At 40.0% G+C, this 16,988-nt stretch overlaps 1 protein-coding gene across 1 annotated transcript in view; it reads left to right on the top strand.

Moving 5' to 3' along the window:
• The window catches only part of pan3 (poly(A) specific ribonuclease subunit PAN3), a 58,339-nt gene that overhangs the window by 37,824 nt on the left and 3,527 nt on the right, over nt 1-16,988 (top strand). The window contains exons 9-23 of the mRNA XM_061921506.1: nt 1,686-1,758; nt 1,821-1,891; nt 1,969-2,113; nt 2,193-2,410; nt 2,507-2,611; nt 2,672-2,729; nt 3,710-3,871; nt 3,962-4,078; nt 6,312-6,413; nt 6,883-7,048; nt 9,758-9,845; nt 9,929-10,068; nt 10,138-10,267; nt 15,322-15,386; nt 15,482-15,620. Of these exons, the coding sequence (XP_061777490.1) occupies nt 1,686-1,758; nt 1,821-1,891; nt 1,969-2,113; nt 2,193-2,410; nt 2,507-2,611; nt 2,672-2,729; nt 3,710-3,871; nt 3,962-4,078; nt 6,312-6,413; nt 6,883-7,048; nt 9,758-9,845; nt 9,929-10,068; nt 10,138-10,267; nt 15,322-15,386; nt 15,482-15,620 (1,779 nt within the window). The remainder of the gene's footprint in view (nt 1-1,685; nt 1,759-1,820; nt 1,892-1,968; nt 2,114-2,192; nt 2,411-2,506; nt 2,612-2,671; nt 2,730-3,709; nt 3,872-3,961; nt 4,079-6,311; nt 6,414-6,882; nt 7,049-9,757; nt 9,846-9,928; nt 10,069-10,137; nt 10,268-15,321; nt 15,387-15,481; nt 15,621-16,988) is intronic.

The following is a 16,988-nucleotide window of genomic DNA, read 5'->3' as shown; positions in this document are numbered from 1 at the left end:
GCTGGATGTAGCCAGCAAAGTATTCCCATGCTAGCTAGCCGGTCTAGCAAGCACGCATCATTCAGTCCAAAACGGCCCGATCTATCCACATTCAGAATTGTCTGGCGGTCGTAAGTGATACCGGAGTGACCACGCTGTAAGCCAGCCATGAAATTTGTAGAATTGTCCGGTATTTTTGCCAAATGTTCCATCTTTACCAAGAGCCCCTCCACGCCAAAGCCCTTCCGGGCGACGCCATCTTGTTAAGAAAAGGCGTTAACAAAATAAAAGCATGTAAACAACATACGCAAATGTGCGATAAAATAATTGCCGGCGTTAATAGATTGATGAGTTAACTCGTAATTAACGCATTAATTTGCCCACCCCTAATATATATATATATATATATATATATATATATATATATATATATATATATATATATATACTGTATGTGTGTATATATATATACACACACACCAAACACCTTCACAACTTTACAAGGATCAAATTAACCCCCCAAAGGAGTGGTGTGTGCGTAAAGTGGTACCAATTGCCGAAGGAAATCAATATGAGATGTTTACTAGTGAAATCCTACTATAACATACAAAAAGCTCAGTCTAAATCTGTGGTTCTCAACCTTTTTGCAGTGATGTACCCCCTGTGAACATTTTTTTAAATTCAAGTACCCCCCTATTCGGAATTGAAAAACAGAGATAAAGAAGTAAAATACAGCAATATGTCATCAGTTTCTGATTTATTAAAATTATAACAGTGCAAAATATAGCTCATTTGTAGTGGTCTTTTATATAAAAATAACAAAAAAATTGTTGAAAAATAAACAAGTGATTCAATTATAAATAAAGATTTCTACACATAGAATTAATCATCAACTTAAAGTGCCCTCTTTGGGGATTGTAAAAGAGATCTATCTGGATTCATCAACTTCATTCTAAACATTTCTTCACAAAAAAATAAGTCTTTAACATCAATATAAATCGAACATGTCCACAAAAAATCTAGCTGTCAACACTGAATATTGCATTGTTGCATTTCTTTTTACAGTTTATGAGCTTACATTCATATTTTGTAAAGTATTATTCAATAAATATATTTATAAAGGATGTTTGAATTGTTGCTAATTTCAGAATATTTAAAAAAAATCTCATGTACTCTTTGGTGTACCTTCAAGTACCCCCAGGGGTACGCGTACCCCCATTTGAGAACCACTGCTCCAATTAATCTGTGCTAGCAGTGTACTCACAGCAGTTAAACTATAAAAAAAATAATTATCTAGAATTATTTTTATTTATTCCAGTCATTTAAGGTCAGCTCCTCATGCCTAATGTTTATACAGCAACTGACAAAAGCTATATTGCGATACATACTAATGTTTTATCACCCAGCCCCAATATCTAATACATATTATCTAGCCAACTTTTCTTTCTCCATCTTGGTAATGTTGGGAGTTCTGTGATTTCTGACTGTCTGTGAGGCCATGAATGTTGCTGAGTCCTGACTGTGTGGGGATGACTAATGCTCATGTTATTTTGGTGTGGTTTAGTTTCAATAAAGAGATTGTTGATCGACGGCCCCCCTCCCCCCTAGCCTTAGGTTACTGCCATCATAACAGAGAGGTTTGGTGTTTAGATGCAAACATGAGCGCTTCCTCGCTATAAACGTGTTTCCCACACTCTTCTCTGTAGCGAATAACTACCAGCAGCAGCTCTCCCAGCCTCCTCAACGATGGTGCCAAGAATTTCAGCCACAGCGCTCATGGTAAAGCTGGTATATCATTAAAGTTGCACCACCACGCCCTCACCCATGTGGTCTCCTAACAGATCCAGTGAACTCCCCGACATCGTCACTGTTCAGCGATTTCGGTGCTCTCAGCATTTCCCAAAGGAGAAAGGTAAGTGTACCCTGTTAAATATCATTATCTTTTTGTGTTTGAGCGAGTTTTTAACACATGAGCTGGATTCTGTGTAGGCTCCCAATCCGACAGCAAGTGAGTTCATCCCTAAGGGAGCTCCACGAATGGCCACCATGGCCCAGTCATCTGTCCAGGCTTTCCCGTCGCCTCTCTTCGCTCACCCAGGCCTCAGCAGCTCTACAGCGGCCGCTCTAGCTCCAGGTGTTTACACCTTTTTTTTGTAGCACTCAGCCACAGTCTTGAGGCATTCCGCAAGCTGACGGCGTGTGTCTTATTTCAGGCATGTCACTATCGGCAGGGTCGTCCCCCCTTCACTCCCCGAAAATTACACCCCACACCTCGCCCGCTCCGCGTCGGCGCAGCCATACCCCAAACCCGGTCAACTACATGGTGCCCACCACGGCATCTGACCCGAACGCTCACATTATCCAGAAGGAGACGGTGGGGGGGACCACTTACTTCTACACGGACAACACCCCGGTGCCGATGTCAGGGATGGTGCGTTTGTTTTTTTCAAGAGTTCAGTTTCATGCACTCGGCCCAGTTTTCACTTCTCAATAAACGGGAAGCTCAGTGTTTCTGATTTCACCACAGGTGTTTCCTACCTACCATATCTATCCCCCCACCGCGCCCCATGTGGCTTACATGCAGCCCAAAGCCAATGCCCCGTCCTTCTTCATGACCGACGAACTCCGACAGGTACTCCCCCTGGCGTTTGTTCATAAAAAAACCATGCTAACTTGTGCCGTCTTGCTGCAGGAATTAATTAACAGGCATCTGATAACCATGGCCCAGATCGACCACTCGGAGAATTCAGGTAAATGTAGTATATAACACATATAATTTATAGTACATTTGCTATAAATTTAGGGTGTTATCAATATTTTTTTATATTTTTTACGACCTGTGAAATATAAGAAGGAGAAAAAATACATTAAATGTAAACATTTGAAATGTAACCATCTCTGATTGTAATCCCCTCAGCTATCAAGGCAGAAATAAAAGAAAATGTCAACACAACCATAGAAAACACTCATTGTAAACCAAATTCTAATATCACATTGAACACTTAAACTCTTAAAATGAAGGTGCAAAAATGAGACATTAGTGCTTGATAAAATGTAAGAAATCAATGCAAAGTATGAAAATGTAAACAGAGAAACCTGAGACTATTCTCTGCAGGTTTAGTACCAGGATGTTACAGCTGTGTACTGTTTGATTTGGTCTGTTATTCTTATTTAAGTATGGTAAGGAATTTTTTATGCTATGTTATTGAGCACAATAACTATTATAAAGTGGCACATTTGTTACATTTTGCAATGTATTTTATTCATACAGTCCTGCACTTAAGTTCCTAAATGTTGTTTACGTATACACGAATAGGGAACGGATACGAGTTGAAAAGAGGAGAGAAAGTTTGTGTAATTCAAAAAAATCCCAAAAACGGTCATACTGCTGAGGTGGCTTTTTCTGTTTCATTGACAACGTATTGGCTCTCTGCAGCACTCTTTTTTTACTTTCTCTTCTCACTCCATGCAGAAAATCAACTGAGAGACAACAAGATGGCATAAATAAACTTAAAGGTGGATACAGTTACCTGATAGGCTGTTAGCGTTTCACTCCCACTGATCACTTCCTGCATTGCTCTATTACACGTGTGCCTTTGTCCATGCAACCAACCTTGCTTAGCAACTTCTGGTTTCTTGTGCTGAAAAAGAAGAAAATTATCCAACACGTGTATTGCGATGTTTATTGCAATCGTTTTAACGCCCAGTCCTACTATAAACCTCTTTCCAGACGTACCTTCCGAGGTGGACAGTTACCACAGCCTCTTCCCTCTGGAGCCCCTCCCCCCGCCCAACTGTCTGCAGAAGACCAGCAACTTCAGCTACTTCACGTCCTGCTACAAGGCGGTCAACAGCAAGGACGACCTGCCGTACTGCCTGAGGAGGATACACGGTACAAATGCTAACATTGCTACATGTGCACATTCACCATCCTAAGGGCCAGTTAGGATCTGTCCCTAAGCTTGTTTGGTAACGTGTGCAGGTTTTCGCCTTGTCAACACCAAGTGCATGATGTTGGTGGACATGTGGAAGAAGATCCAGCATTCGAACGCCGTAACGCTGAGGGAAGTCTTTACCACGAAAGCCTTTGGAGACCACTGTGAGTCACGGGCCTTTTATACTTGCCTTGTATATTATTGGTAATGCAAGGTAGCATTATGTCCTGAAGTAACACCTAAGAGACACCCTTGTCCATGTTGGTCTGCGAGGGTCCCTTAGAGGGGAGCCAAAAAGTATTTCTCAGCTGTGGTTCGTATGAGCCGCCTCTGTACTCTGTTGTGATACACTTTTCCACTACTTGTGGCAGTAATAACAATATAAAACAAACTTAAGAAGTCTGCACTTTTTTAGATTTTTTTTTTAATCCGCACTATCATAAATAGTGAAAACTGCTAGTATGAGTCGGCTGATAATGCAGGTAATTGGGAATAATCTTATCCGCCTATGAAGAGCTCTAAAAACAATTTTTTTAATGCCAACAAAGCTCAATTTACTGGCTTTGACCTGCATATTACCAAGCTATAGCCACATTGTTATTGTAAGCGCTAACACAGAGGAACTACTTTTCTGGCGTTGGGATACATCACGTTGGCTCAAACTGCTCTTCGACCACTAGCGAGTAGTTTGCCACTACGTGAGAACATTTTGCTGGGAACAATGTAATATTTTAAGATTAGCTACAATTTTGAAGTTGTATTTTTTTAAGTGTCTACTCTAAACGTAGGCCTGGGCAGTATGTGATTTTTATTTTATTTGCATTTTTTGACAAAAAATGGGATTTATGATTTTTTTTTTTTTCCAGCCCCCCCACACACTTTTTCAAAGACACCACTGAATAAACATGACAAAGATAATTCAAAAGAAGTTTTTTGTTCATATGATCAAAAACTAGTAGATTGAAATGACCCCGACTTAAACAAGTTGAAAAACGTATTCGGGTGTTACCATTTAGTGGGCAATTGTACGGAATATGTACTGAACTGTGCAATCTAAAATAAAGGTATCAATCAATCAAACAAACCCTGCATAATCTTAGGCAAATTTGAATAATGTTCTTTTCAGACCTGATAAAAATGTTACTTTTGATGGAACAGTTTTTACGTAACTATACTAAGAGCTTTCTCTGGTAAGCAATACTTATGTTTTGAATAAATTACTTTTGTTAACAAAATGTATGCCAATGCTGCGTATACTTATAAGATGTCTATGGGTGCCACACCCAAGAAAATGCCCAAGCAACCATTTCCACATCAACACCGTATGAAACAAATAGTCTAAAACAGAAGGAAATAACGTCTGCAGGAACCTACCACTATTATGCGGCTAATTTTTATTTAACAGTAATTGAAATATCCTGTGTGACATCATGCACAAAAGTGCACTTTATATGTTTTAAACTATTGTAGTGGCGTTCTGTACAAAAAGTGCACTTTATTTAGTGTTGTTTTGATGTCATCTTAGTGACATCATGCACAAAAGGGCACAAATAGCTTGTTTTAAAATGTCTCTGACAATCTTGCACTTTCTGTTTTTGGATGGATGGATGAATGTTTGTGCCACTGCTTAATAACTGTTTAATAAATACGGTTTTGGTAAATTGATCTTAGTTGTGATTTCCCTCTCTGCATGAAAGTTTAAAATTAGCATATATTAATGCAGTATGAATAAGAATGTTTTAATGCAGACACATAGAATCATCATACTGCTGTGTTCATTCATTGTGGGCGGCATACCTCGTTTGGTAGAGTGGCCGTGCCAGCAACTTGAGGGTTGCAGGTTCGATTCCCGCTTCCGCCATCCTAGTCACTGCCGTTGTGTCCTTGGGCAAGACACTTTACCCACCTGCTCCCAGTGCCACCCACACTGGTTTAAATGTAACTTAGATATTGGGTTTCACTATGTAAAAGCGCTTTGAGTCACCAGAGATAAGCACTATATAAATATAATTCACTTCACTTCATTCAAGGCTAAGGCAAAATATCGAGATATATATCGTGTATCGTAACATGGCCTAAAAATATCGAGTTATCAATAAAAGGCCATATCGCCTAGCCCTAGTACCAACAACACTTTTCTTTGACACAAATGTCTCTTTCGCGTAAGCCATGTTTTGCTAGGTGTGCTACTGAGGAAGTAAGGTGACAAAGCTCCTGAGGGGCATAAAGTATGCCAAAACAAGAGGAGGAAAAAGAAAGTTTAATTTTTAAGTGTGCAAGAAAAACCTTCAATGTATCGATGAAATTAAAATATCGGCCAAGTCTATCTAAACGTGATACATTTATCATATAAAAAATAATGTCTTTCACTACTGTCCCTTCCATTTTTGCCTCCAGCATTGGTGTTCTCCTACGATTTCCACGCGGGTGCAGAGACTATGTTCAGCAGGCACTTCAACAACCCAGCAGCTGACTCTTATTTCACCAAGAGGAAGTGGGGTGAGTTGCTCTTCTTGCACACAGACCCTGCACAGCCCTGTAGCGACGTTTTTCTTTTTCTGCCTAATGCACTTTGTTTTTGTGACTCACTAATACACGCTAATTAGGTCACTCACTTAGGTTTGCCCGCTGGCGCTCAAATCCAATTAAGGCATGGCGACTGGAAAGGCAGCAGGGTGCAAAAAGTCGGGGATTTTGTTTTTTTTGGTTTTCCACATTTGATGCTTGACTTTCGCAAGAGAGAGGTGTACTTTGGGGGCGGAGCGCTGTGGCTGAAACTGATCTTAAGGCAGATCCGGTATTCACAACAATACTTTGTAGTGTTTTTGAAAATGTTGTCATGTAAGGGTTGTAACCGCTAACATTACAGTGACTGAAAATGTCTTACAAGATGAGGAAGTCTAATTGTAACCCATCCAGCTGTGTTAGTGAGATAACGAGGTGATAAAAATGGTGTGTGTCTGTGCAGGGCAACATGATCCTCCGCCACCACGGCAACACGCCGGCCTGCTCCCAGAGTCTCTGATCTGGGCCTACATAGTTCAGCTCAGCTCCGCCCTGCGCAGCATCCACACAGCGGGCCTGGCGTGTCGCGTCATGGACCCCAGCAAGATCCTCATCACTGGCAAGACCAGGTGTGTACCAACACTGTAAAGTGTGATTAGTAGTAGTACTTACCACCAGGAGAATAATGGCTGCGGGTGCACTATACAGAGCAGGGGTGCTTATTACGTCAATCGTAGTCTACCGGGCACCTTGATATAGAGCATTCCATCAAGTGTGCACCAATTACTGCGTATAATGTAGTAACTACTACTGTATAAAGTGTACACTAGGAATTGCGTACAATTTGGGCCACCTATTAAACTACTGTGAACTGGTGCTATACAGTTACTTTCAAAGTATGCACTACTAGCAACACAGGTTGTAGTTACTTGCACTTTTAATTCTATTGTCAGATTAGGACTTGGGAATATGGCAAAGAAAATGACGACAATGATCTCAATATCACAATTTGTATTTTTTGTTAAAGACAGATTGTCCAGTGCAGGATTATACCAAGTACCGTTGCATCCCTACTGTTTGCTACTGCAGTATCCCGTAACAGACATGGCCATTTTTGATTAAGGTGTTAGATGTAACAGCTGACAACTGTCATTTTGTTTGTATATATAATTGGGTTTACTAGAGAGGTGCAATAATACAGGTAACCCATGCTACAGTCCGTATCTTGTTTTAGGTCCACAGTTTCACTTCTTTTGCAGTACGTTTTGTGGGAGTAAAGAGAACAACTTTTTAACTCTCAAAAGTTATTTCGTTTTTTTGCTTGTCATCACAAACTTCATTTTGCAGTAAAAAAAAAACTCAGTGGTGTAATGAAAGCTATAAAACTTATTTCAAATGAACATTTACTAAACATGGCTTTAAAATAGTAAAATATTTTTATTATTGGATTACTTGTATACATCAGTGCTTTTTACCATTGATTTGGCAAGCGGTGATCCAGATTGTGGAGTTTTAAAAACTCAGATACTGTAGCTTATAGAGCTGTGAATCTTTGGGTGTCCCACGATTCGATTCAATATCGATTCTTGGGGTCACGATTCGATAATATATCGGGTTTTTTTTTTTGATTCGATTCTCGATTCAAAAACGATATTTTTCCGATTCAAAACCATTCTGTATTCATTCAATACATAGGATTTCAGCAGGATCTACCCCAGTCTGCTGACATGCTAGCAGAGTAGTAGATTTTAAAAAAAAAAAAAAAAGCTTTTATAATTGTAAAGGACAATGTTTTATCAACTAATCGCAATAGTATAAATTTGTTTTAACTATTAAACCAAAAATATGACTTATTTTATCTTTGTGAAAACATTGGACACAGTGTGTTGTCAAGCTTATGAGATGCGATGCAAGTGTAAGCCATTGTGACACTATTGTTCTTTTTTATTATTTTTATAAATGTCTAATGATAATTTCAGTAAGGGATTTTTAATCACTGCTATGCTGAAATTATAATTAATATTGATACTGTTGTTGATAATAATAATTTTTGTTTCACTACTTTTGGTTTGTTCTGTGTCGTGTTTGTCTCCTCAATTGTTCTGTTTACTGCAGTTCTGAGTGTTGCTAGGTCAGGTTTGGTTTTGGAATTGGATTGCATTGTTATGGTATTGCTGTGTAGTGGTTTGTTGGATTTATTAAAAGAAAAAAAAATAGATTTAAAAAAAAAAAAAAAAAAAAAAGAATTGATTCAGAATCGCACAACGATTCGATTCGTATTCGAATTGATTTTTCCCCACACTTTTAGTAGCTTATATTGAATGAAATTACTTTAAAGGGCAGTTTGAATTCGAAGTACCGTATTTTTTTGGAGTATAAGTCGCTCCAGAGTATAATTCGCACCTGCCAAAAATGCATAATATAAAGGAAAAAAACTTATATAAGTCGCACTGGAGTATAAGTCACATTTTTTGGCGAATTTTATTTGATATTACCCAACACCAAGAATAGACATTTGAAAGGCAATTTAAAATAAAGAATAGTGAACAGGCTGAAAAAGTGTACATTATATGACGCAAAAATAACCAACTGAGAACGTGCCTGGTATGTTAACGTAACATATTAAATGATAAATGGGTTGTACTTGTATAGCGCTTTTCAACCTTCAAGGTACTCAAAGCGCTTTGACACTACTTCCACATTTACCCATTCACACACACATTTACACACTGATGGAGGGAGCTGCCATGCAAGGCGCTAACCAGCACCAATCAGGAGCAAGGGTGGAGTGTCTTGCTCAGGACACAACGGACGTGACGAGATTGGTACTAGGTGGGCATTGAACCAGGGACCCTCGGGTTGCGCACGGCCACTCTTCCACTGCGCCACGCCGTCCCTATTATGGTAAGAGTCATTCAAATAACTATAACATGCTATAAATTTACCAAACAATCTGTCACTCCTAATCGCTAAATCCCATGAAATCTTATACGTCTAGTCTCTTACGTGAATGAGCTAAATAATATTATTTGATATTTTACGGTAATGTGTTAATTTCACACATAAGTCGCTCCTGAGTATAAGTCGCACCCCCGGCCAAACTATGGAAAAAAAACTGCGACTTATAGTCCGAAAAATACGGTAGTCTTTATACATGCAGGTACAGCATATATTCTTAGTTCTCTTTCTGAACCTCAAACTATTGGGTGTGTTAGTGTAACACTTTAAAGGTGGAAGTTCTTTTCCCTTTCAGTTTCCTTTTTTTTTTTTGATACAGCAAACACTTGTTTATTGATACAAATAACCTTTAAAAAGTCACATTTGTGTTATGTGTTCAGGTTAAGGGTGAACTGTGTCGGCGTGTTTGACGTCTTAACGTTTGACAACAGTCAGACCAACCACCTTGCCCTGATGCCACAGTACCAGGTAGTGTCCATAACGTGAATTAGTCTGATCCCATGTCTACACGAGTGGATGAGCGTCCTCTCATCATACTTTTTGTCCTTTAGCAAGCCGACCTGGTGTCGCTGGGCAAGGTGGTGCTGGCGCTGGCGTGCAACTCGCTGGCTGGCATTCAGAGAGACAACTTGCAGAAGGCCATGGAGCTGGTGTCCATCAACTACTCTTCAGACCTCAAGAACCTCATACTGTAAGAAAAAGTTGTTGCAGAAGTTAAAACCCTGCAGGTCTTTTATTGACATGGACTAACTTCTGGCAGGTATCTGCTGACGGAGCAGTCCCGCATGCGCAGCGTCAACGACATCATGCCGATGATCGGGGCTCGCTTTTACACACAATTGGATGCGTCGCAGATGAGGAATGATGTCATTGAGGAGGACCTGGCCAAGGTTTGTGGCGCTAAGTCTGGGAACAAGGGTATTGTCCTTTTCCACTACATGGTATGGGGTTGTCAAAGGTATCTATACTTCAATACCAAATTGATACAAACACTCAAACAATAATAAGACGTAGCAGAAATAGTCCACTTTGTCGCTATATTTAGCAAGTAGATGTACATATTAACCCTTGGTCATCCCTAAAATGTGGTGAATGTTTTAGGTCTCGGACAGGGCTGGGAGATATATCGAATTTACTCGATATATCGCGGGTTTGTCTCTGTGCGATATAGAAAATGACTATATTGTGATATTCGGGTATACGTTATCACGCAGTTGCTTTTGGGTGTGGACATTACACTACATGCGTTTCTCACTCTTTCTTGTCTCTCCTTTTCACCGAGACATAAAACAAGTGCACCTTCTTACACGTCACATACTGTCACGCATGCAACGTCATACACCCTCGCGGAGCAGACAGGTAGCGGCATAGTAACGTCAGCTGCGGTGCTAGTGGTAATACGAGAGAAAGAAAGTGCGACTCTGGTAACAAACGAAGGAATAATTAATTCCCAAGAAAAACAGCAGGGAGCCCATCGTCTGGCGGTGGTTTGGCTTCAAGCAGGTAGATGGTGAACCAATATGCGGCAAAAGCGTTACTACAAAAAGTAGTGAAGTGAATTATATTCATACAGCGCTTTTCTTTAGTGACTCAAAGCGCTTTACATAGTGAAACTCAATATATCTAAGTTACATTTTTAAACCAGTGTGGGTGGCATTAGAGCAGGTGGGTAAAGTGTCTTGCCAAAGGACACAACGGCAGTGATTAGGTTGGCAGAAGCGGGGATCGAACCTGGAACCCTCAAGTTGCTGGGACGACCACTCTACCAACCGAGCTATACCGCCCCAAGGTATAGGACCACTGCTAATGTGTAGCGTCATTTGAAAAGTCACCCGCGAGAGAATGAAGAGTGCTTGAAACTCTGCATGTCAACATCTTCGGCCGGTGCCACACCCACAAAATGCCCCAATCAACCATTTCCACATCAACACCGTATGAAAAAAAAATAGTCAACAACAGAAGGAGATAACGTCCACAGGAACCTACCACATAGCGAAGGACATAAACTATTTGATTGCCTGTTATGCAGTTATTGACAGTTATTGAAATATCTTGTGTGACATCATGCACAAAAGTGCACTTTATTTGTTTTAAACTATTGTAGTGGCGTTCTGTACTAAAACATCACTTTGATTTAGTGTTGTTTTAAACAGTTATTAAGCAGTGGCACAAACATTCATGTCATTTCCAAAACAGAAAGTGCAAGACATTTTAAAACAATCTATTAGTGCACTTTTGTGCCTGATGTCACTAAGGTGACATATCAAAACAACACTAAATTAATGTGCACTTTTTGTACTGAATGCCACTACAATAGTTAAAAACAAAGTGCACTTTTGTGCATGATGTCATACAAGATATTTCAATAAGTGTCAAATAAAAATGAGCTGCATAATAGGAAATCAAATAGTGTTTGTCCTTCGCTATGTGGTAGGTTCCTGTGGACGTTATCTCCTGTTGATTTTTTTTTTTTTCATACGGTGTTTATGTGGAAATAGTTGCTTCGGCATTTTGTTGGTGTGGCACCGGCCGGAGATGTTGACATGTAGAGTTTCAAGCACTCATTCTCTAGCAGGTGACTTTTCAAATGATGCTACATTAGCAGTGCTGCTACTTTTTGTAGCAACTCTTTTGCCACATAAATGTTGACCATATTCCCGCTTGCTGTTTTTCTTAGGAATTAATTATTCCTCCATTTGTTACCAGATTCGCACCTTCTCTCTCTCTTTCTCTCTCATTACCACCTGCACCGCATCGCATCACAGCTAACGTTACCATGTCGCTACCTCTCTGCTCCGCGGGAGCATGTGACGTTGCACACATGACGTGTGTAAGAAGATGCGCTTGTTTTACGTCTCTGTGAGAAGGAGAGACCAGAAAGATTGGGAAACGCATGCAGTGTAATAATGTCTGCAGCTAAAAACAACTGCGGGAGAACGTATACCGTATTTCCTTGAATTGCCACAGGGCATATAGTATGCACCTGCCTTGAATTACTGCTGGGTCAAACTCGCTTCCCAAAATAATTTGCGCATGCTTAGTATTACCGCCTGGTCAAACTCGTGACGTCACGAGTTACACTTCCCCTGTCATCATTTTCAAAATAGAGGAGGCTGATTTCAATACCGGTAATTTGAAATCGCATAAAGGGAAGAAGATTAAGAGCTATTCAGTAGGATTTAAGGTCCAAGCTTACATCAGACTCAAATTTTTACTGCATACCTTTGGTAAATGCCGGAGTGAGAAGAGGTTTTAAAATAATTAGCGCATGCTTACTTTTACCGCATGCCTTTGGTAAGTGCAGGAGTGAGAAGAGGTTTTAAATTAATTGGCGCCCTGGGGGAAATTCAAGGAAATACGGTACTCGAATATCACGATATGGTAGGGGTGTAACAGTACACATAAATTTAGTTTCGGGACGTACCTCGGTTTAGAGGTAACGGTTCGGTTCATTTTCGGTACAGTAAGAAAACAACAAAATATACATTTTTTGGTTATTTATTTACCAAATTTGTAAACAATGGCTTGATCCTTTTAACATTGGAAACACTATAATAATTCTGCCCACGTTAATCCACATTAAACTGCCTCAAATTGTTGCTTTGATTAAATAAAATGACACAACTTTTCTTCTACATATAAAAAGTGCAAGATTAAATAAACAGTTTCAAATCAACTAATTTATTACAGCATTTGGGTAGCCTGTAGTTGACTTTTATTATGTAAGTGTTATATTTTTATCAACATGTGATAGCAGGCTCCCTGCCATTCAAAACTAGGCTGTTACATTACTAATGATTAATGTAACTATAGCTGAAAAAAATAGCACAATAGCAATAGGAGAGACTATTCATCCCTGAAGACCATGGAGTTCATGTAGGCTTTATGATGCACTTACATTATTATATACACTATCACAGACAGAAACTCTTAATTTAATATAATGTCCTTTTTTGCTGCTTCATCACACCTCAAGCAACACAGTCCGTAACACACACACACACGCCGCAAAATGAGCTAACGTTACGCTAAAAGCTAACTAGCCTTCACCTAAAGCCAGAACTGCGAGTGAGCTTAGTTGCAGTTTGTTTCTTGAAGGTCAACGGGCTCATAGTGATGTTTAGAAATGAGTTGAGTAGGAAGTGTTTAGTATAATTTGGGAAGAGTCCGTTTCTCCCCTGCTAAACTCATATCTGCTCGATGCTAAAGCGCTGAGTACATCGCTCTGAATACGCACTGCTGATTGGCTTTGTATGTAACCAATCAGATGGTTGTGTGGGCGGGACAATGCAGGGTGCTGTGTACAGACAGACACAGAGGCAGAACGTAGCGGAGCAGCTTGTTAAGACTTTAGCATAGACGGCTACTTCATATGTTCGTGTGAAACTCGTTCGGTACTCCTCCGCACCGCACCGGAACCCCCGTACCGAAACGGTTCAATACAAATACACGTACCGTTACACCCCTACGATATAGTCATTTTCTATATCGCACAGAGACAAACCCGCGATATATCGAGTTTATCGATATATCGCCCAGCCCTAATTCACATGCACAGTTTTTGTAACTACATCTTCACAACTCTTACATCACTACCAACTCACCTACATGGTTTTTATTTCATGTTGGCAGATTAAAAGCAACTACCGTATTTTTCGGATTATAAGAACGCTCCGGGGTATTCGTCGCACCGGCAGAAAATGCATAATAAAGAAGGAAAAAAACATACACGTCGCACTGGAGTATAAGTCGCATTTTTGGTGGAAATTTATTTGATAAAATCCAACACCAAGAATAGACATTCGAAATGCAATTTAGAATAAATAAAGAATAGTGTACATCAGGCTGAATAAGTGTACGTTATATGACGTATGAATAACCAACTGAGAAGGTGCCTAGTATGTTAACGTAACATATTATGGTAAGAGTCATTCAAATAACTATAACATATAGAACATGCTATACGTTTACCAAACAATCTGTCACTCCTAATCGATAAATCCAAAAGAATCTTCTACCTCGATGTCTCTTCTAAACAACTCTGCCAATTCCAAAGGTATGCGCCGCTTCCTCTTGTCGTTTTCTGCTGCATATTTCACTACGTCCAGCTTGTAATCTGCAGTACATGATTTCCTTTTTGGTGCAATTTTTGTTCAGCCCTTCTCAGTTTTTATAAGTTACCGCCAACGATGAAATGATCCATTTCACTAGCTACGGCAATAGCATATAGCAGCTAGCATTCCATGACCCACAATGCACTTCTGCCATGACCCTCCCCCGCCAAATTCTTATTGGCTGACGTGTGTGTGACGATTGCTAACATTTTCTTAGTCTCTTCCGAGAATGAGATAAATAATATTATTTGATATTTTACGGTAATGTGTTAATAATTTCACACACAAGTCGCTCCGGAGTAAATGTCGCACCCCGGCATAACTATGAAAAAAACTGCGACTTATTGTCCGAAAAATACGGTATATGTCTAAAATATTTATATGGTGCCCTATGGTAGTCTGGCGGTATCTAGTGGTTAAGGGGTCAACTTACACTTTTTAATAGGATTTGGAATTTTTCAAAGGGAAATTCTTGGATTTATTATGTTTTCATGGAAAAAGCATTTTGAATTAACTTGTTTAAAGTCCATGTAAATATAGCCATTGATAAAGGGAGTCACTGGGGGACAAAAGGGTCCCGGGGAACTCTATTTATACTTAATAGCTCGTGGGGGACAATGCGAAGTATGAGATTTGTTCCTTTACAACTCCTGTTCCCATATTACATCTTGCTGACCTCTAATAAATTATAATTCTGTTGCATGATGTCATCTTTAAAGGCAATAAAAACAGACCCACATAGGTCCCAGGTCGCCCCAAAGGTTAAAAGTTGTCTTTCATTGCAAGCGTGAAGTGCAAGTCAGTGTACTAAGATAAAGCTTGTTTTTCAGGAAGTGCAAAATGGCCGCCTCTTCCGTCTCTTGGCCAAACTGGGCACCATCAACGAGAGGCCAGAGTAAGTACATCTTTTTATTTTTTTATTTTTTTCACGCTAGCTTCATTTGTGGCTTTGTTGCTGAGGAACCGAAATTGTGTTCCGTGTGAACAAAGGTTTCAGAAGGACCCGACGTGGTCGGAAACTGGCGACCGCTACCTACTGAAACTTTTCCGGGACCACCTGTTCCATCAGGTGACAGAAGCTGGGACGCCCTGGATCGACCTCAGCCACATAGTCTCCTGCCTCAACAAAGTCAGTGATGAGGATTTTTTTATATTTCATTCCTAATAATACAATAATTTTTTTTCAAATATGGTATAATTAAACAATTGTCATCCATTTTTCTACCGCTTTTCCCTTTTGGGATGGCGGGGGGTGCTGGAGCCTATCTCAGCTGCGTTCGAACGGAAGGCGGTGTACACCGTGGACAAGTCGCTACCTGGTCAGAGGGCCAACACAGATAGAAAACGTTAACACCATTCATTATAATTGCATTATTATTACAATTAATATTGTATTAATATAATGGATAATGGTGGCCTGAAAGAAATATTTGGTCCAGTGTCGTAGTATTTCAGATTGAGGTAGCGAGTTTCTTCAATTTTTATTTTTTGTTGTTTTATTCGTTGTTTTTTTGTTTAAAACAATTTGTTCTGTATATGCCACATTCGCTTCTGATTTATGGTCAAGAAAATGTCGAAGTATCCTGATCTCTCAGCTAATTGTTATGCTTTAGGTTGCAAGCAAAAATTTAAGTTACGAGCCTCCTCGTCGCTAGTTAGCTTAGCAAATTTTAAGGTGAACCCCATAATATTGGACCAAATCTTCTGACTTAGAGCTAGTAATAGACAACTTTATTTATACAATCTAATGAGGCTAGACATGGCTGAGAGGAAGCAAATCTTCATTGAATTATATCAAAAAGCATGACAGAGTGTGTAGCTAGGTGAACTAGTTGTAGCGTAGCACTGCTAGTCCACACCATACTGAAGCAGAATAGGTTGATAAGGCATACTTGCTAACCTTGAGACCTCCAAATTTGGGAGATGGGGGCGAGGGTTAGGTTGTAGCGAGGGGTGTATATTGTAGCGTCCTGGAAGAGTTAGTGCTGCATGGGATTCTGGGTATTTGTTTTGTTGTGTTACGGTGCGGATGTTACCCCGAAATGTGTTTGTCATTCTTGTTTGGTGTGGGTTCACAGTGTGGCGCATATTTGTAACAGTGATAAAGTTGTTTATACGGCCACCCTCAGTGTGACCTGTATAGCTGTTGACCAAGTATGCTTGCTTTCACTTATGAGTGTGTGAAAGCCGCATATATTATTTGACTTGGCTGGTCCGCTGTTTGTATGGAGTAAAAGCGGACGTGACGACAGGTTGTAGAGACACGCCCCCGATATTGTTGTTCAGGTGGAAATCGGGAGAAATTTGGGAGAATGGTTGCCCCTGGAAGATTTTCGGGAGGGGCACTGAATTTCGGGAGTCTCCGGGGAAAATCGGGAGGGTTGGCAAGTCAGCGATAACGTCAGCCAAGGACGTAAAAATAATATCCAAACATTTATCCATAAAAATTTTGAAAAGTTGCTAAAGGTGTGTTTGATGGGAAAGCAGCTTGAAGAAT

Source organism: Nerophis ophidion, linkage group LG15 (assembly GCF_033978795.1).
Source record: "Nerophis ophidion isolate RoL-2023_Sa linkage group LG15, RoL_Noph_v1.0, whole genome shotgun sequence".
Classification (NCBI taxonomy): Eukaryota; Metazoa; Chordata; class Actinopteri; order Syngnathiformes; family Syngnathidae; genus Nerophis; species Nerophis ophidion.
The sequence above is the reverse complement of the archived record's forward strand: the minus strand, read 5'-3'. Positions and strand labels throughout refer to the sequence as shown.